This window comes from Drosophila pseudoobscura, chromosome 2 (assembly GCF_009870125.1).
Source record: "Drosophila pseudoobscura strain MV-25-SWS-2005 chromosome 2, UCI_Dpse_MV25, whole genome shotgun sequence".
In the NCBI taxonomy this organism is placed as follows: domain Eukaryota; kingdom Metazoa; phylum Arthropoda; class Insecta; order Diptera; family Drosophilidae; genus Drosophila; species Drosophila pseudoobscura.
In genome coordinates, this window is record NC_046679.1 from 25,717,049 (window position 1) to 25,737,283 (window position 20,235).

The 20,235-nt window shown below is 46.6% G+C and overlaps 1 protein-coding gene and 2 long non-coding RNA genes across 3 annotated transcripts; 2 read left to right on the forward strand and 1 right to left on the reverse strand.

Annotated features, from left to right (window-relative positions):
* Positions 1–10,076: 10,076 nt before the first annotated feature.
* LOC6897783 (alpha-N-acetylgalactosaminidase-like) lies at positions 10,077–12,236 on the reverse strand. The gene is made up of 8 exons (XM_002137852.3): positions 11,795–12,236; positions 11,551–11,728; positions 11,231–11,491; positions 11,008–11,169; positions 10,791–10,930; positions 10,663–10,735; positions 10,439–10,603; positions 10,077–10,381 (listed from the first exon to the last, which is right to left on the reverse strand). The coding sequence occupies exons 1-8, from the start codon at positions 11,971–11,973 to the stop codon at positions 10,265–10,267; spliced, it is 1,275 nt and encodes a 424-aa protein (XP_002137888.2). The 5' UTR covers positions 11,974–12,236; the 3' UTR covers positions 10,077–10,264.
* Positions 12,237–12,252: 16 nt separating this feature from the next.
* Positions 12,253–12,741, forward strand: LOC26533338 (uncharacterized). Its single transcript, XR_001451902.2, has 3 exons — positions 12,253–12,377; positions 12,442–12,606; positions 12,662–12,741. It is a non-coding gene; the product is annotated as an uncharacterized lncRNA (long non-coding RNA).
* Positions 12,742–13,272: 531 nt separating this feature from the next.
* Positions 13,273–14,130, forward strand: LOC26534219 (uncharacterized). The gene is made up of 2 exons (XR_001451905.2): positions 13,273–13,961; positions 14,025–14,130. It is a non-coding gene; the product is annotated as an uncharacterized lncRNA (long non-coding RNA).
* The last annotated feature ends 6,105 nt before the right edge of the window (positions 14,131–20,235 follow it).

Genomic DNA, 20,235 nt, shown 5'->3' on the forward strand with positions numbered 1-20,235 from the left:
AATACCAAACATATCCAGGCTTATGGATTTTTCATGTTTCGACTTCCCTTTCATGCGTATGCATTTCTGGCATTGGCATCATTTCCGCATAATATGTATTCTTACCTGAGAGAAAAATCGCTGGATGGCACGGACAGTGCCAGTACTCGACAAACAAATACTTGGTATCTGATTTCTGGGACCTTCATCTCGTTTTGAGTGTAGACAGTAATTAAGTATATTTTCTGATTGATGATTGATATTGGACAGTTCAAGGGTTCCATAACGCTACTAAATTGTAGTTCCTTTTCTCTTTGGAAAAAGTTCAGCAATATCCCAAATTTAAGAAACTCGGGTACACATTTTTTTTTGCGAATGAGTTTAAGCTCCTTTACTGGTGGCCCTTGCCCTCCTTTGAGTGTGCCACGGAAAATGAACAACAACGATGGCGGCGACATCCCCATCACCGCCGGCAATGCCACCGAGGCTGGGACCGAGGGCTTCGAGGGATCCAGGGCATTGTTTGAGTCCGAACAAAGGCAGCCATCCCAGCCAACCCAGCCAGCAGTAATTCAATTGTGAATATTGAATTTCGTTCAATTAATCATCGAATCGAAAAATGACGTTGATCAAACCGCGAGCGGGTTGGCACTGAAGCGAGGCCTCCGTCAAGTCAACTGATGCCGTGGGCTGGTCCCCATCCTCGACCTGTGTCTTTCTCTGTGTTGGTGCCTGTCCCCGGCCCCAACCCCAGCCATGGCTTGCTTAAAGCTCAGTTTGGTGTTCTCGTTATTAATGAATAAAGAATTTATGGCACTGCTTTCTGTTTGATTTATACAATTTTTTAAAAGAGCCTTTCGGAAAAACTCCCCAGTATCTGGCAGCCCTCGCCTCAGTTCTCGGCTCAGTCACAGGCCCAGTTTCAGCCGCAGTCCCAGTCGAATACTATGCTCCGTTCAAATACGTATTTGAAGATAACCAAAGGCAGACGACTCGGGGAAATGTGTTTAAAGACAAACAATGGCGACACTGCTGGCTCCGGCCTCAGTTGCGGTGGCGCCTGAGTTACCTCCGTTGGGTAGGGCTGTGTGACTGTGTGACTCCGGCTGTTGCCACGGATGCGGAATCTGCGTTGGAGATAGAGTCCTGCTCTGCCCTGAGCGGCGCAGCGTTGAGGAAATGTAAATCTTTCATGAGCGCACATGCGAACAGAACAGGAACACACTCGAAGGATTCCAGAAAGAAGCAAATCAAATCCGAATCACAGCAAAGATTAAAGTGAATCCGAATTCGACGACAATTATGTATGCGCACATGGGATTGATGTCCCCGGGTGTTTGATTTCGCATAAAGGGTTTCTTTAATCATTTCCTCCCACCCCCAACCCTCCAATCATCAGCTCCACTCTACCCCGTCCGGTATCCACTGTACCCGATTCCCGGTGGCATGCAGTATGCAAAGTAATCTCAGCTTTGTTTGCTCTTATACAAATTAATAGCGAATAATGGGAATAGGCCTGGGCACGGGCACGGGCACGGGCACGGGCATGGGCATGTGACTGTCTCCGGCAGAGTTGCTAATGCCTGCCCGTAGAGCGTGCAAATTTTAAAAGTTCAAAGACCCGCGGGGAAGGGTCTCCGGCCTCCGAATGCGAAAGGATTCTTTAGAGACCGAGTGCAAACAGTTGATATACGGGGGCACGTGTCCCCGGATTCCTATGCCAATATCGTTAAGCCTTCCCACAAGACGAAAGCACTGAGGCGAGAAAGATGTGTTTGACTAGGCTCATCGACAGTCGGCAGCTAGCTGGGTGGACGGAACGGGACGGAAGGACGACTACAGCTACAGGCGGGATTATCGGAATATCTGATTTACCCTTGCCAAAAGCAAATACACTCGTAACTAGGGAATTTGTTTCATGAACCTCAAAATAGGTATTCGATTAATAAGAGCACACGTGTGTGGGTCGTGTCGCAATTCAACTATGCAAATAATCAAACCACATTTTACACACGAATAGCTTATGAGCAAAATTGATCGGATAATTTATATATTGTATATACATAGGTAGCATTCTATTGCTCCGGCAGTCCGACAGTCAAAATTATTGCAGTATAATCAAATATGTTCTTATTATTCGTTTTACCGTTCGGCACCTAGGCCTGTTCTTGCGAAAGGTGGAAAAGGTTCCGCTTGTCACAGATCTGTAACCTTTACCAAGTATTAGCAGTGGCAGACAATTAATCTTGAATAAACTTAACATAATGAATATGTCGGATTGGAGCTTTTCAACTTAAAATGAAATCGGTGTCGCACTGCGGCCTATGCATAAGAATTTGTACAGCCGCCGTCCTGCTACTCCTGTATGCATCCAAGCGAAGCATAATGAAAGAGGGACCTGGCCCGGGCCCGGGTCCGGATCCGGGCCTTCGTCACGGAACTAACGAAATTAAATGTTTCCCACGTCAAAGTCAAAGTCTACCATCAGAATATTTAAGTGGCAAGCGGACTGCGCGTACACGCTGAACACTGAGCGGAATGAAAGATTCGTGACAACGGTCGGGCCCCGAGTCCCTTTGAAATAGTACGGTGCTTCGATTCCCGCACGGATTTGAATAGGGCTGATGCGAAGTCGCATCGCATCGCATCGCACCGCACCGCATCGGACATGAGTGCGCGTGAAACTGTCAAATGCGCTTACAGCCGGATTATTTTCACCACGTAAAAATAATCGCATTAATTTGTTGGACAAGCAATTAAAGCGAACGAGGGGACTGCAGCAGCAGCGAGGCGATGCGAGGCGAGTCGAGTCGAGGGATGAATGTAAGTACTGTTACTCGTTCTGTCTTCCCAGTCTACTTCTGCAGACCCGTACCCTACCTCAGCGCACAGAGCAGCAATTAGGACGGAATCAAATACGGAACGAAAGCTAAGGGGCCACAGACAAAGTACAATATAAGAAATTACAGGGCAGATGAGGATGGCGGGAACTAGGTGGCGAGTGCCGAGTAACGAGTGGCTCGGAGTACTCAAGAAGTTGTGGTTGCGGTTAACGGACCTCGCAGAGCGGAAATCAAAAGCCAATTTCCCGCAATTGTGGGATAGCAAAAGGGAACAACCTGGTCCCTGGGGAGACGGAGACGCCAGGCAATCGACCACTGCTAGGCGTTAACGAAATGCACGCAGACAACCGTCTCCAGACAGAAGTGATAAGGGGAAATGTTTCCGACTTGTCCTAGATGGCGATAGCCTCCTCCATATTGCACTGGAGACTGCGGACAAAAGAGATGATTTGGCTCTGTGGCTAATTGTGTGGTGGGTGTTTTGTGGTGGGTATTTTCAACATTCCACTTCCATCAATGAAGAGCTTAGCTTGTTTTTCTATACGCTCCTACGATAAAAGACCCATGCCGAGGAGTCGTCGGAATATGTACTCGCAGCATGCTGTATGCCTAATTAATGTCCATCGTCTTGTCCTGCTCCAACTGATTAAGACCCCTCCGCCCGTCCCGCGCTGTCTGCGGCGTAAACAGAAGATTAAGAGGTGCCCTCTTGAAGAATGTAAATGTGGCACTCGAGTATCTGTGACCTGCCGAGGCAGAGTATGGGTGTGAGGCAAGGCAGCCCGTAAAGAGACATTGACTGCGGAGGGAAGGGCAAGGGATGCTCCATCGACGGATGGAATGCTGAACGAGCAAACGTTTGCACGAATTTGCACCAGATGCTAGTTCAAGTTGCTGTCTGCTTAATTTACTACAAAATTAAATTGCACAAAACTGGAGTGCCTTCCGTTGATTCCAATTCCAATTGTTATGCTGCCTCCTGCGTGTCCGGCCAGCCTCCAACGGCTGTCTCTGCCTCTGGTGTTCTTCCGCTGGTCCTTCGCCTTTCGTCGTCTTGGGTTACTTGACTGCTTTTTGTTCATTTTCCGCCTCGTGAGTCTGCGAGAGCTCAAACACTTGTGGCAACTAAATGAGAACTATTGTTGCCAGTTTCGGGCGAACAAGCAGTTTTATTCAACAATCTAATTTTTATTACCCTTCCATTCCCTTCTATGGTCTCGGTCTCCCCCCACCTTAAACATTGTCCGCACTTCCACTGTCGAGTAGACCCGACGAGCTTTCACTCATTCTCGTTGCTTTCTCTCGACATGACCGAAAGTTGGCCAGCGCATTGGTCTGTCGAGCTGCTGCTGAGTAAAACCCCCAAGATGGAGGCCACTCGGCCTTAACCCAGAGCACGTTGCCAGCAGAGGCAGAGGCAGCGGCTGGGGCAGAGGGTCTTGCGACCAGGTTGTGAGTCTTACGTTTAGCTCCCAAAGGGGTTTTAATTTTTGATAGCATTCCCTTTGCGATATCTTAGAAGTACGGGAATACCGGCGACCGTAAGTGGAACGGTTCCGGCTGAGAGTCCGGAAAGTGGCTGGTAACTTTTGACCCTCCGGAGTGTCTAGAATACTCGTAGGGCACAAACTTGCGCCAGAACTTGTCGCCGACCCCAATTGGATGTCACTGTCTGTGGGGCGTGGGCGGGTTTATTTTATGGTAAATCAGTTGAATTGTTTGCTAAAATGCTAAACTGTGGGACCCATTATCGACATTACACTGCATCGATGCTGGCTATCTGGCAGTAGGAAAGTTTTTAAAGGTGCGTTCGACAAACTTTACAAAGTTGTCGCCGCTGGCAACGCTTCTAGCACCTGCCAGCCCATATCTCTGACCCTGGCATCGTTGGACCAACCTATTGAACAGTTTCCAGTTGGACGCATCCACATCCGCATCCCAACCGATAACTACGCCAAGTGGTCGTTCTGCTTACCTCATTCCAAAGCCATTAGCCGTTAAGGCGCGGATGCTGATAGCCATCTAATTTATTTCAACGGTTTTTTCCGTGCGAATGGTTTAAGGCGTACAAATATTAATAAGCTGGCAAAAGCATTAAAGCGAGTATTTAAATATGAGTACAAGTGTTGAGAACCGTGAACTCGACCAAATGAATTAATGAAAGTGTTGGCCCAACAGTATGCCTCGAGTAAAAGCCATTGAACGATAGATATTTCTCTAACACATCGTAATTTTAGAATCCAAAAATAATAGGTGCCTGATCTGCCATTTTTGGTTATCAAGAGCCGTATAAGGTAAAGGGAACAAGCCCTCTCATACATCATGTTTTGTTACTAAGTTTACAAGGAGTCCTTGGCTACGTCCAGCGCATAGGTCTGGCCCTCTCCGGCTGAATATAGCTCGCATTTCTATTCGATTATCGAGCCTTTGCAGAACCAACGTAATTTAATTTTATTTTATTTTCATTTAGAGCGTATGTTTTTACGTCCTTGCCTGAAAAACCACACCGAGTCAGAACTACCACACAGCTGGGATTTCCCATCCTGACTACCTTTTCTTTGGTCAACATTTGGTGATGGAACAGTATTGTTTCCATAGAAGCCAAAGCCTTCAACAACTTGTCTGAAGTCGTCGTCGCCAGTATTTTTTTCAAGCGACTTTTGTTGAAGCCACCAGATCAACCGTTATACGCATTAGACTTACGATTATACCGGATTGAATACCCCATTCCCTTGTGAAGGCTTTAAAGGCAAGTGCTAGCGCACTGAGACAGTTTATAGTGGGTTGCTTAATCATGTTGAAGCACTGTTACAACTCAAGTCAAGGACGGGACTCGATTGAGATTAAATGTGGATACAAGCACAATAGACCATCAATGGGAGCCATCAAAGTTTTCGCACACGTAATGAGCTGCCACTGCGAAGGCCCTGCCGTGCTGCCCAACTCTCCAACAGGATTACAGCAGCACAAGGACCAGTCCTAGTCCTCTCCAGCAGCTCAGCCAACCCATGGCAGACACTTGCCGCTTGGCACACCGATATACCATGTGCACAGCCGGACATCCAGATCGAGCGCCTGTACGTTTGACTTCTGCACCGTTTGCCTAAGCACTTTAAAGAGGCGATTTCCTTGAGTGGGGCTGGCTCGGCCCCAGTCCGGACATCGGCCATAAATGATTTGTTGAATTTTGCTTCATTCAAGCGTTGAGCAAAAAGTTTTATGTGCCTTCCCGAAACTCTAGCCATATGGGTAGAAATTCCCTTGTGTGTGTATTTCTCATTTCGTTCCTCAGTCCATGCCATACCTATGTCTGAGTGCTTGATTTTTTTTGACTCTCTCTCTCTTGAACCCTGAAAGCAGGAGGTGATTGAACATGGAGAGGGAGGATATTGGCCTTGTTCACAGACTTTTGGAACTTTTGTAAATACATATAGTCGTATACTCGTAAATTAATTGCAGGAAATTTAAGTTTCTGGTCACATTTGTGCTCTCAAAATAATTAAAGTCCGCCGGGTTAAGCTGAAAAATGGAAGTGCACGGCTGGCCCACAATCTGGACGGCTTCAACCAGCCAGAACACGATATGTGCAGGACATTTTGTGCAGCCGAACCCGAGACCGGAAACAAATTATTTGTCAACGCACATGGAACTACAGCAGCGTCAGCAACCGACTAGCCTTATTCCAAACTACAAATAAGAAAAATCATGTAATAAAAATGATGGAGTTCTGCAACATTTTGTACATCTGCAACAATAAGCGTTTAAGAATGGGGGAAACAATATTTGCAATTGGGACATGATATGCAAGGACTCCTCCGCATTTAGATATCGTCTATCACAGTTGCAGTCCACTGAAATATCTAACTTTATGTTATTTGAGATACCACGTCCTGATGGAATACAAATCTTCTAATTGTCTTCCTACTCGTTCCGTGTAGAAAACATAATTCCATGTCTCTACAGCTGTACCAGCACGGACCGCTCTATGGGAAATTTGGGGAAAACGTGAGCAGCTGATGAGTACAACTTTTGAGTTTTGGGCGAGCAGGGACATTGGGTGCGCACCATCCCTTCGACCAGCATCACCATCACCCAGCCCGGGAACGAGGCCGTTGTCATTGTCTCTGCCTCTTAATTTTGCAGATTCTTTTATTTTCCGAGTGCTAACGAAGTTCACAAAGGCATTGGCCCAAATTTCCGACACAATTTCCACTGTTGGGTGTGCTTGGAGTTGGGTTTGGGTTTGGGGTCGGGCTCTTCCCTTGTCTGGACGTCTGTTAGCGTGCACTGGTATTTTATAAAATTGCTCATACGCACCGAGTACCGTTTCGCCTTTGCCTTCGCCCCTTTCGGCAGCTCGGCTGCCCGGTCGCTCCATGAGCAAAAATGCTGACAATGGGCTTCTTTTCGTTTGGTTTCGTTTGTATTCGTTTGGTTTCGTTTGGGTTGCCGGACAGAGTGACAGATTCGCAGTAGTTCTGCAGAAAAGCCACAGCATCCCAGGGCCAAGGCAGCACCGCTCGTGCAACAGAGCCAAAGTGTTGCTGCTCGTGCTCCCATAGCACGAAACTAGGCATGTGTCCAGTAACCAGGGTGCGTGCTGAGTGTGTCTGTGGGATTATTTATGCTCCTCCGCTGTTGTTGTTTGCTTTAATTGCCACTCACTGCTGGCCAACACCAACAACACCAAGTCTCTCAGCATCGAACCCATGGTCTGAATTATATGCTTGATAAATTGCTGCTGCAGCAAATCATCGTCCACATGGACTTTGGCGTGGTCGTGGGCATGGGCATGGTCGTGGGCGTGGGCGTGGGCGTCACAACGGGCGTTGTCATCGTTATCAAGCAGGACAGGAAATTACTATGTATGCCTGTACCATACGGCACGAGTGTAAGACTGTACTTTGTACTGTGTGTGTTTTAAAACCCAGTCTGCCTGCATGCATATGTGGAAATGAAGTACTGATAGAGATGGGTCCACAAAAAATTAAACCTAGCTCAGGGGCAGGGCGCGTAACAAACCAATTTCCAAAAATCCTCCAGCAGGATCAAACTATTCAGCGAACTTTTCCGTCCTTTGAAAGGATGCTGCGCTGACTTTGCCACGAGTGGAGCAAACACCTGCCAGGGAGTTCATTAAATATTCCAATTGCTGAAAAGCCCACACGGCAGACGCGCTTAAAGAATATTAAGGTCGCTTTAATGGGGAACACGCGTAAGCACTTCCACGCTGCCTTGGCATCCAGTCTGCGGAAAGGAGTGGAGTAGTGGAGTAGAGAGTCTATTAATTGCGGCAGCGCCAAAGTCGTTTTCACCCACTTGTCCTAAGACTAGCTCAGGACCACACGACCAGCCAGGACCATCACACAAATGAGCCGAGGCGAAGAAAGCACCGCTAATGAAAAAGTTATGCGGGCACGTTGCTAACTTACCTCCATGGAGTCCGTCCGTGCTCGTGAAATGCCCCAAGTGTGGATGCGATGCCGGGAAATTGGCCTCGCATATAAGCCATGAATTAATTATGATGAGCCGGGCATCGCCATCTTTATGGAAAGTTAATTGCGCTCCCCAAGTGCATACAATGCAGTCGTGGCCGCTCAGCAATCCCCCACATTCGGAAACGAAGAGCTGCCTTACCGCCTAGTGCTGGTGCTGCCCCCCCATAATGGCCACCAGAAGCAACAGTTAACCAACTCGGACATCTGTGCAGCCTGAAGCTCTGGCAGGTTCTAAATGGATATACATACTGACTACGGAGACATTTAGCCCGATGTAAATATGCTAATATATTGAGAAGCAGAATCCAGCAGCCGAAGCCACTCACAATTACATTGTAAATGTAGTGGACAATGGTTGTAGTCACAGGTAATTGGGTTTCTATTTTGAAAGGACTTTCAAGTGGTGTTCGGGCTTCGCAGACCTAGAAATGGAAGCGCGACAGACAGCCGGTGCCGGCATGTTGATGTGTCTCGTCTCGCTTGTTGGGGAAATTTTCTCTTTCGGAAATTCCCTCTCTTAATCTGAGGCGAATGCGAATCTGAAGAAGTGGAGGCTTCGTTCCGGTCTGCACTCCTCTGGCGACTGGCATTTATTGCCAGAGCTTGTAAACATGACATCTCCATATTTATCTCCATGTGCTGGGGGTTGCGTGCTCGTGCGGCGGCCCAAACATATCGTAGTCTCGAAACACAGGAGTCCGGCTCAGGCTCATGGCCTGCTTCCAAGCCCTCCCATGGTCTCATGCTCTGGCCTGGCCAAGACGGCACGTTTTGAAAATGACTAATAACGGGGATAACAACCAGGAGGCAGCCAGGAGGTGAGTTCGCGATGGAAGCGGCAGAAATTTACATAATTTGAATGAGGTAGTTATATTTAATTTTGAATAATTTTTCGGATTCGTTGCAAATATTTTCAGGCGGTTTATATTGTAATTCGCGGGAACGTGGGCGTTGGGCGTGAAGGAGCGCTCGTGTCTAATCCACATATTTCGTTACTTGTCCCTTCTTCGACGCTCTTGGTCCCAGCCTGGCCAAGCAATCTCCCGATGGCCGTTAATGCCGTCGAGGATGTTGTTGGCTTCTGTCATGTCCTTTTATTACACCGAAATCAATATTTATTAGAGGATAATGGCGTCGGCGTCGCTGTCAGGGGGCATGGATGCAGGTGTGCTGGCGACCGTCCATCCATCCATCCATCCATCCTCACAGTCCCGTCCCTCCCCTTTGATGTTTTCCCAGAAATGGAGGAGGCTGAGGAGGAGGCCAGCGGGCAGGGGAGGTGGTAGAGAGAGCGAGAAGCTTTTGTGGCAGGTGATGGGGAGCAGACTGCTAAATTGAATATGCTCGCTGGAAGGTTCATCCCTTGACGAAATTTGGTCAATAAATTTTCACAAGTATTGAGGATGACGAGTCCCCTGCAAGGGCGTTGCTCAGGCATATACACGATAATCGGACACACACAGGCACAGGCACAGGAACAGGCACGGACATAGCCTGATGGCTTTTCGTCAGCAGCTCAGCATCTTTGTTTATGGATTATACAATATTTAGCTTTTCGTACTTATTTGGGTTATCGTCATCGTCGGAGACCCGTGGTCGCATCCGTCGCTGGGGACCCCTCCTCATAAAAATAACCAAATGGATTCTCTGTATGCCCTTCTCCCACTTGAGGGCGGGCCCACACACAATGACTAAACCTAATTTGTCAAAATCATATTCAAGCTCGGGATAACGAGGTTATTTATAATGCGAGCTCTATGCATGTATGTATATATATTTCGAATAACAATAACCAGCGCGCCACATGTCACTGGATTACGTTGATAAATATTCATCTGTGGCTTTTTGTGGGATATACTCCGGATACACTCTTAGATTTGAACACTGAGTGGATGAGCTTATAGACCTCTCGATTTATAAATTCTCTGAAGAGTACTGTTCAAATCAGTAGAGGGGCGCTACTGTAAACTTGTAGAACGTCACTCCTTCTGGATTGATTCGAGTGTTGAAGGCGTCATTCGGCTTGAACATGCCCATGTTGCGACTGCTGTTGAACAGGTCCTGCAAGAATAAAAGGCGAAAATGCAGATTGGGGATTTTCATTTGGTTTGGTCGTACCACAACATAATAGCCCGTGGGGCTGTCCAGACCCAGACGCTCCAAGACGACTTCGAAGTTGCGAGGGCACAAGGGGCAGGCGTCAAAGCCTCCCCGATTTACAAAAGCCACTGCAAAGGAGTGTTGGCCAAGGTCGTTGACCGGGGTGACTGGACGTACCCACACCTACAAAGGAATGGTGCGGAGTGTTTGTTCCGATACGTCGATTGATTGACTAAAGATACCTGAAAGTATTTCGATGCCCTGACGCACTTTCCGGGCATCCCAAGCAAGTCCTGATTTACAGCAATGACTTCTCTGAAATCAGAAATTGGATCAGACTTAAGCATGCCAAATAGTGAATGTGCCTGACCGGTTCTGAAGAAGTTCCTTTATTTCCGGGCGCACAGTCTCCAAGTCATTGGTCATTATCAAAGGAGCTGCGATCACCGACCATATAGCCAGCTGCAATCGGCTGGCGTCATAGCTGAGACGAAAGTTACCTAAAACCAGCTGGGCAAGGGAAAGGGGAAGCCGTAACACACGCAAATGCCGTAGTCGAAAAATTGGGTGCCCTGAGCCTAACATACCATGTCCGGGTCATTCCATCGACCAGGACCAGCATGGGCTAATAGAAGCTCCTGATTTCTGCGGTATAGCTCCATTATCCTGAAGACTGATGTGTACGAGTCCGTGATGTCCTCTGCGAACCGCCAAAGATTGCAGTGCTTCGCTATCAACCTGTAGTCGGGCTGAAGGGGAACAAATTAGCGTCAAGTGCCGGGGGAGCCTTAAAGTTCTTCCGAGACCTACTTTCTCAGTGTAGAACGGCCAACTGCAAGAGTAGACCATCGTCCGACCAGTCCTGTTCATGGCCTTGCCAAAGGCGGGATACCCTCTGTTCCGCTCGGACTCAGTGGCATAGCACCCGTCTAACTTCACGTAGTCTGCGCCCCAATCGGCGAAGGTTTGGGCATCGAGCTCGAAGTGTCCCCGAGCGCCAGGACCGCGGAACATACAAGTCTGCTGACCCACATCATGGTATATGCCAAATTTCAGGCCTCGTCCATGAATCTGTGGAAGAATGCTGTTGCCTACTTTTGCTTTTCAGTACGGAAAACTGGATCACTTACGTAGCGGGACAGAGCAGACATTCCGCTGGGAAAACGTTTCCTATCGGCCAGGAGCTTCTGAGTGGACGTATCGCGAATTCTCTCCATCCAGCAGTCGTCGATTATCAAGTACTGGAATCCCACGGCTGCATAGCCCTCGGAGACTAGAAGATCTGCTGTGCGCTTAAAGAGCGACTCACTACGGTGGATAATACAAGAAATGCATAGTAGAATAAGAGCAGCATTTACCAATCAGAGCCATTACCTGATGCAATCCCTGGGGAAATGAATACAGTCAACAGTACATTGGAATCTCTCGAATGGCATCCAGCCCATGGGAGGGGTTTGGGCGACTCCGTTCTCGAGCCCGTCGATACATCGCAGCGCACAGCAGAACCAGATCGAAAGACACAACAGATGCGAAAGGCGTTCTGTGCCAAGCATCTCGAATTGTTAATAGAAGAGATGCCAAGTGTGCAAATTGACGTGTACAAATTGGTCTGCTCTGTTCGCTGCCGTGACTTGTGGAAGACTTGATGGAACTAATGCCATTAGCCCTGAATAGTGCAACCGATTTGGCTGGGTGTAGATACTTGAGCGATTGCAGGTGGTGCGATCGTTTTTCGTTACGCGGGAATGAAGTGTGAACTAAAATTGGTTTCGGTGTCCAATTTGCGTGATTGATTTTCGACTTTTTGTGTGCTACTACTGCCCAAAATAAATGTGTCCAAATCTATGTAAACTAGATGAGTAAACATTGAAAAAACGATGGCTTTTTTGATATCCTCGAAAATCTCCTCGTGATTAAAACTCAGAGTGTAAACGTGTACTTTATTCAAGGCGCAAAGGTTAGTCTGCAATTCTGCATTTCTTGCGAGTATTGCTTCTGTTTCTCCACTCCACTCTTTTTAGTCATCATACTTTGGATGAGAAACATGTGGATATATATAACGTAGAGAGACCAAATGGACATATAATGCAAGCTGATGTGGATGCACGAGTTCCTCTACAGTACCTACATTTATTCCCGCTGGCTTAGATATATGTACGATGGATGGAGACTTAAATATGAAATTAGTATGCAATTCCAAAACTAGATTCTCAGTGCCACTAATACAATCAAATTTTGCAGACTATACACAGCATAAGCTGGATCGAAGATCAAATTCTATTAACTGACAAGTCATCCCATAAATACAGTTTTGTTTCTATCTTTCTGTCTTTCTATTTATCCCCTTTTTAAGGCTTTACGAGTACTATTTTTTCCAAAAATGTTTAAGGCAGATATGTAAGGATGTCCAGACCAGTCAGTAGCATTAGCGGACAAGTCGGATAGGCATAGTTTTTTGCAATATTCGGCAGACACTATTCTTGTATACAGTCGAGATCGAAACCGAAGTTATTTGACAAAAAGTGTGAAATTAGCCAGATCGTGTTGTACGACTTTATTTAAAAATAAATGTTTATTATTGAGATTTAAATAGAAAACAACTATTTTAATGTGATTTATAAATATTTTCTTAGACTTTTATGAGCAGCCGGGACTAGTTCGGCCCAAAACTAGTCTTCTATTTTGGATTCAAATAGTCCCGGGGAGAGTGGTAAAGGGCAGCCATAGAGGGCATTCATAAGGTACGACCATGGCTACTTTCATTCAATTTGGAGCGACAAGCAAACGACAAGCGGCTGTAATTCAATTTGCCGGGCCATGAAATATGCATGACGAGGACGAGCGACAACTCCCTCATAACAAATATTTAGATCCCGACAAGCGGAATGTACACACTTATTAAAAAGTAAATTTCATTTATTGCTCGCCGAGAGCCGCTGTGCGCCAGCAACGGCAAACAAATAAACCAGCTGTAACAACAGAAAGCTTTGCACAATCAAGAGCGGAGCAGAACATTTAATTTTCCACCCGTTGTGTCTTTGTTTTCCAATCCCGTGCTGCGATTGCCACTGCCACTGCTACTGCCACTGTCACTGTCTCCGACCCGACCCGACCCGAGCCGACCCCGGCGCCGCCACAAAGTCACATTGACCGTCAAACTGTAATCAAATGATAAATGCTGAGCAGGAAGCCCGGCTCGTCCTCGTTCTCGTGCTGTGGACTGGACTGGTCTGGTCTGGTCTGGTGCTCGGCCAGGATATGCAGCCGAGCTCGACCGCGACCGGACCGGATTGGGACCGCAGGACACTGCCACAGCGGCAGCCGCAGCCGCAGAGTTGTTGAACAAATGACAACAAAAACGGGCGAGGGCACGGACGCTGGAACGGCGGCAACTGCCCACAAGACGATTATCACAGGTTGCCAAGGACATGGGCGGTCCCCCAACCGCAGCACAATTCCTCTTAAGGATGCCACAGAAAAGTCGGGGCACTATTTGTGCCCTTCCCTTTCTGGCTGGGACTGGGATTGACTAACACTGAGGGTGAGAGTGGGCAAGCAACGGTAACAAGTCGCAAGACAATGATTTGAATTTCTGCGCTTTCAGCTCTGTTCGCGTTTCTTTCGGTTTTATGGCCCACGGAAGGCGACAGCACAGGGAAAAGCGAAATGCGAAAAACAGTGGCAGAGGCAGTAAAACGAAATGAAAGCAGGAAAAAATTAAGCAGCACAAAAAATTAAAATAAACGCAGAGCCAGAGCCAAGACAAATTCGAAGAAGTTCCAGCTGTAGCCATAGCCGTAGCCGTGGCCCTGCCAGGAGTGGGGGAGGCAACGGCAACCCACTTGCTGGCGGATACTGCGGCTGAATAAAATATGAAGCCAGGCCAAAGTTTGCGAAATGCCGTTCATGGCTCCGCCTGGAGATTAGAGGCGTCGTGGAACCGCTCGCCGGTTGTTCTATGCTGCTGCGTCTCTGCTGGTCGATTCATGCTTTTTGCTAGTGCTGCTGGCGTTTGCTTGGAATTGCTCTGGCTTTCTTCCGAGCTTCCTTCCACTCCCGCCACTATTGCTGTCCTGGGCTGGCATGGTACACGCACATAGAACATCTCCGATGCAATTGAGCCGTTATCGCTGAACCTTGGAAAGGGATTTACATTTTGTGTAATTCTTGCAATAAACAAATGCTAGGAAATCAAACTCTATTTACCCAATCGAGAGAGGGTAAAATCTTATTATTTACAGAGTTAATTAGCCATTGTTTCTTTTCTAGCAAACTTGGTAATATCGGAGATGTCTTTGGACGAATCATTTGCAACTATGATATTCACATTTATCGCCGTACAGTCTGTCTGTGCTTTGGGTGAAATTTGCTCTAATAAATCTGCGCGCATTATTTTACCTTTATCGCAAGCATTAAATTAAATCTGATTAAAACGAAAATCATAAATCCCAATATAGCGGACTGGGAAAAGGAGAGACCCGCCCGCGGTCTCGTCGCACGCCTAATTGCGTTCCGCCCCTGCCTTGGGCCTCGGTATTTGTACTTATCCCCTCCCAACCCATCCCATCCCATCCCTTTCCACAGCGGCATAATCCTTTTACATTCCTAAGCCGCGACGGAGCCAGGCCAGATGACTACGACCCACGACCCCCAAGGCCCCACGACCCAACGTTGTTGGGGCGTCGACTCATCTGCTGCTCCCGCCGCGTGCGAATACGAATGCGAAGCTGCAATCTCAACGTGATAAATTACGGCTATTTGAATTCCTTTCGCTAGCTGTTCCCTCTAGCGGCTCCGGTATTTGTTACCGGTTCTCATTGTCGGGCTCCTTCGTCTTCCTCGTCCAGCTTTGAAATGCGCCTCTGGTTGTCGTTGTCTCTATGGACGACGTGGCTGTTGCGTTCGCGTTCGCTTTCGCTTTCCTTTCGCTTTTGGCGCTGACGCTGAAGATGAAGCGCATGAGTTATGGACCCGGCTAGCGCCGCGTTGCGTATACGGCGCGTTTCCAAACACATAATTGCCGCTAAGATTTACGTTAGCCCTTTAAATTTATGTTACAAATTGCGCCAACTTTATGTTTATTACGTGCAGAATAATAGGCTTTTGTTGCTGCCAGCACTCTCCTCCCTGCTCCTTCGGATCACCGCTGTCTACCTACCTACATATATACCTACCTACCTACCTAACTACCTGGGCTGCCTGCCCGACGTGCTCCTTGGGCAGCAGGGAAAGCAGACCTCTTGGCCATACAAAAGGGGTATTATCTCTCGCAGATTGTATAAGTAATGCACTTTTTAGCGCCAACTTTATTTGGCTCAATTTGCAATAGCATTTTGTAAATTCACAGAGTGTGCAAGCAGCCGTATTGTTCTCTTTATTAATGGGCTGATAACACAAGACCCACTTAACTCACACAATTCTACCCAATTAAAGGCCCATAAACGCGATGGGTCGATCTATGCCGGCTGTGCACGCTCCCACCCCTCCACCGTGGGATAATTTATGGATGGTCTGATTGTATTCATCCGCCGTTGAATACCTTTGCTCCATTGCGGGTGGCTATGAAGGGGTATGGGCCAATGGCAGGGGTATGGGCTGGCAGCACGGAGCACACAGGATACCCGAAAAGTAATTATTAATCATTTATTTTTCTCTTCCTTGTAAATATTTGGTGACTCAGTAGGGGCCCGGGGCTGATCCTCCCAACGATTCTACAAATGTTTGTACATTGTACATACATATGTATGTAGTTTTGCGGAGTGGGAAACGTCATTTTCTGCCTTTTATATGTGTATATGGGCCGGAAAAATATATGTATACGAATCTAGGACAGCGCTATACCACATTAGCGCCGTACCCACACCCTATCGCACTTCCATGCATCCCTAAATTTGCACATACATATGTACATAGAGTTATGTGTGTACATAATCGTACAGTGCGTAAACAAACATTACCCGGAATGAAAAATTTTGGACTACTCATGATAATTTAGCTACCGACATTTTCGTTTACTCAGACTTTTCTTGCCGAGGCGGGACGGGACGGGACCACATATCACGTACCCGGGTGAAACAGTGGAACAGCAGCAACAGCAGCAGCAGCAGCGCAGCAACAATGTAACAAATATGTAAACAAGGACGAAACATGTCAAGGCACAAAATGCGCACCATGCTTCAGGAACACGACAGCACGAGGACGAGCACGAGGACCAAGCAAGGAGCAGAAACGTGCGCCGAACCTTTGTTGATTACGTTTCGTAATTAAGGAGATTTTAATATGCCGCATAATGACATAAAACTAATGCATAATTTTACAACACATCTGAGTAAGCAGGAATGTGGCTGGGGTTCTGGTTTCTGTGCTTGGTGTTTCCGTCTATTCGAGTCTTACCGAACGGAAGGGGAAGCTGTGGCCTATGTTGGGTGGAACCTATGTAAACAGAGCGTAGAATTCCGCTGACTTTTGCCTGTTTGGGTTCCTGAGCGGCTTGTCTTTGTGTTTTATGGCATATTGTAAAGTATCTTGTTAACATATTTGCCACATTAACCAAGAAACTACACGCGGGCACTCGCAGTCACCCACCGCCTTTGCTTTCGCACACGTCAGCGTCAGCGTCAGCGCGGTCGGAATCGTGGTCCTGGTCAAAGCCAGACCGAGAGCTAGACCCATAGAGAGTGCTAGGGCCAAGAGGGCAAGAGGCAGAACCGGAGGCACTTCTTTTACGTTGCTCTAGCTGGTTAGTACTCGTAGCAATATGCAAAAGTACAAATTAATTCGCTGGCGTTGGCCAGGACTCGGAGTCGGAGTCGGGCCCAAGCACAACGGAACGGCAGGGGCCGGAAATCTCGTGCCGTGTGCTGGCCCTGGGAGAGGTAGAGGAGCAGGTACTGCATCCAGTTTTGTCGAACCCCAACTGAACTTCCTCCCATGCTAATTAGTGCGAAAGGGGCGTAGCGTGGCTGGGTAAAGATGTCAACATCAGGCATCTGTCGGGCTGGCATCTGCACCTCCACCTCCACCTCCGCATCAGCCGCAGCCTCAGCCTCAGCCTCCGACTAGCAGCCGTATAAAATCGTTTCATTTGCATAAATTAGGCATTTATTGCCGAGCGCCGCACATACATATACTAGAATACCAAAGCCCAACTTTGTTTACTTAGTCCTGCAATCTAGTACACAGTTACTTATAGAATATAATATATTTTAAGAGAATCGTTGTGCCCCGTCTGCCTGCATGTACATAAGTTATACTGTTAATAATATTTTTTTTAAATAAAAGCAATCTTCCATGTTTAAATAAAACAAAAAAATAAAATTTAAGCCTCTCCCAAAACTGGGACCATGTCGTACTTTCCATTGACAGGATTTCCACACATGTGAAAATTTATTCAAATTATCGGCAACTCCGTCCTTCTGGTCGCTGACTATAATAGTCTCGCGGCACAGTGGTCTTTTCAGAATTGTGAGTCCTTAAAAATAAGATATGGGAATTTCAGCGGGTGGCGAAAGTACGTTCGTACGCCTTTCAAAACAAAAGTGTTCCCCAGGTCTTTTTGATAGCATTTTCTTAGTTCACAATTTTAGCAATAAACATGTGATATAAGTCGACTTTGGCTTAATCTTTTAAAATAGAGATATCTGCGAAACGGAACAAAATATTCGCCAGCCTTTAATTTATTTTAAAAGAGGATAATATTTTATTACACAATAAATTATCTCTATTGGTGTTCTTTTAATTTAATTAAGTACCGGTCGCGGCCGTACGGGTCGGATTGCCTAATGAATATTATGATATAATAATTATTACTTTATTATTAGATAATCAAAGAGACATAAGCCATTAATCTGTAGAAGATAAACAGTGGTGCAGCAGCCTATGTTGCCACACTCCCGCATATTCATCTTGCGCCTCTTTCCTTTCTTTCACAAAGCATATCGCAAACTACGATACAGGAAAAGCTCAGTATCTCAACCAAATGTATTAAGAAAACACAATTTTGTAGTAGTTTAACTATATGTTTAACATCTTACATATCTTGCAATTATTAGTTATTTTGTTCTTATTGAGTTGACTTTTTACGATGAAAAGTAAGAGTATTGACAGCCAAGGTAAAATTCAAACACTGCAATAACTAATTAAATTTCCATTTAACATTGCAATCTGGGAGCGAAGAGGGGAGCATCATCGAAAAGGGATTTTAAGGGATTTCGATCCCCTAACTCATTCCAGACCTAGAAAAGAACCTGTTAAACAACATTAATTATAATAATTATGGTAATATAACTTTAAGCCGTTCTTCGTCTGCCTCACTGTGCGTTAATTTTGCAACTTTTCTAGTGTCCCACTCCCTCGTTTGTCTGCTTTGCAGTTTTGTCCAACTTATTAAACTCATCACTCAAGTTCTCTTTGACTTTTCCGCAAAACGTTTTCAACACTTCTGAATTATGAACATGCCCCAAAACGTCGCTGGAGAGGACTGAATAGTCCACGTAGCCAGAAGCGCGGCAGCGCCTCCTCTCTCAGCCCCGAAATGGCGGCTGGTTGTTAAATTATTCCAGGCAGTGTTGGGCTCAGAAGTTTGCCGCACAAGTGGCGACTACACCTCTCAAATAACTTTGCGCCTCCGACACTCTGGGGGCATTTCTGCTTCAATTCTAGGCACGGAAGTGCAGTTTTAGTGTTTTCGCGAAATATTCTTATTTAATAGATCCTTAAAGAATCCTAAGAGTCTCCTGCATATTCGAGAAACCATTTTAATTGTGGCCTGTTGGCTTAGTTTAAACGCTTAAGGCACTATACGGCAATCAGGAGTCGAGTACATGACTCATTTTTTATTTGTTGCCTATTGTTGTAAATCTGACAATTAATAATATTATTATTAATATTAATTAATAATGTTGGGGCTGTTCAATGTCAAGATAGATAGCCTGATATGATAACGATTAAAAGACGCTTCGATAAAGAACGGATAGATGTACATCTGCCATTTGAGAACTTCGCAAGAAAATATGCGACTAAATAAACTAGTTCAGGCTTGGTTTTCTGCGCCATTTCTTACAGGGTTAGTAAAGTTTGAGGCGAACTTTAAAATTAGATAGTACATGCGTGGATTTCTCCCCCTGTTCCCTCCGTCTTCTCCAAATGGACGTCGCCTGGGGAGGCTATAAAATAGAGCCGGCGCGACGGCGGCAAGTTGTGTGGGCGTGGCCACGCAGGTTCAAGTCTGACCCTCCTGTAACCTCGTCGTATCGCAATTGACACAAAGCCAACCGGGCGCTGGGGTATAAATTTCCTAATATGAACCTAATGTTTGCCCAGAGGTGCCTTTATTGTATTTTTGTTATCGCTCCCCGTGTGCAACGAGCTCATAAAATTTTCACTTTCCGCCAAAACTTTGAAGCTGCGGTGACGTGGAGGCAGGAACCGGAGCCGGAGCCATCCCACCACCATACCGCAGGCACTGACGTAGTTTGATTGTACGGATGGTGCATTATATTTTGGCCACAAATGTATCCAAGAGCCGCTCCTGACCGAATCGCAGTGGCAGTGTCGAGTGCCATAAAACACGCCGCAATCGCATGCCAATTAGTCGAGCACTATAGTCGTCCTCGTAGTGCTGCGAATATGTATAGTACAACAGAATACAACGGCCATGAAAGGCCAAGTGCTGGCCAAACACAGAGCGATACATGCAGACGATAAACTTAACAGCTCATTCCAAATTTCGAGCACTTTGAGGTGCGTTACTTAAGGAGCAGGCCAAAGTGAGAGGCCATGGACAGGATTTTGCGGAGTCAGAGTCTGTGACTTAT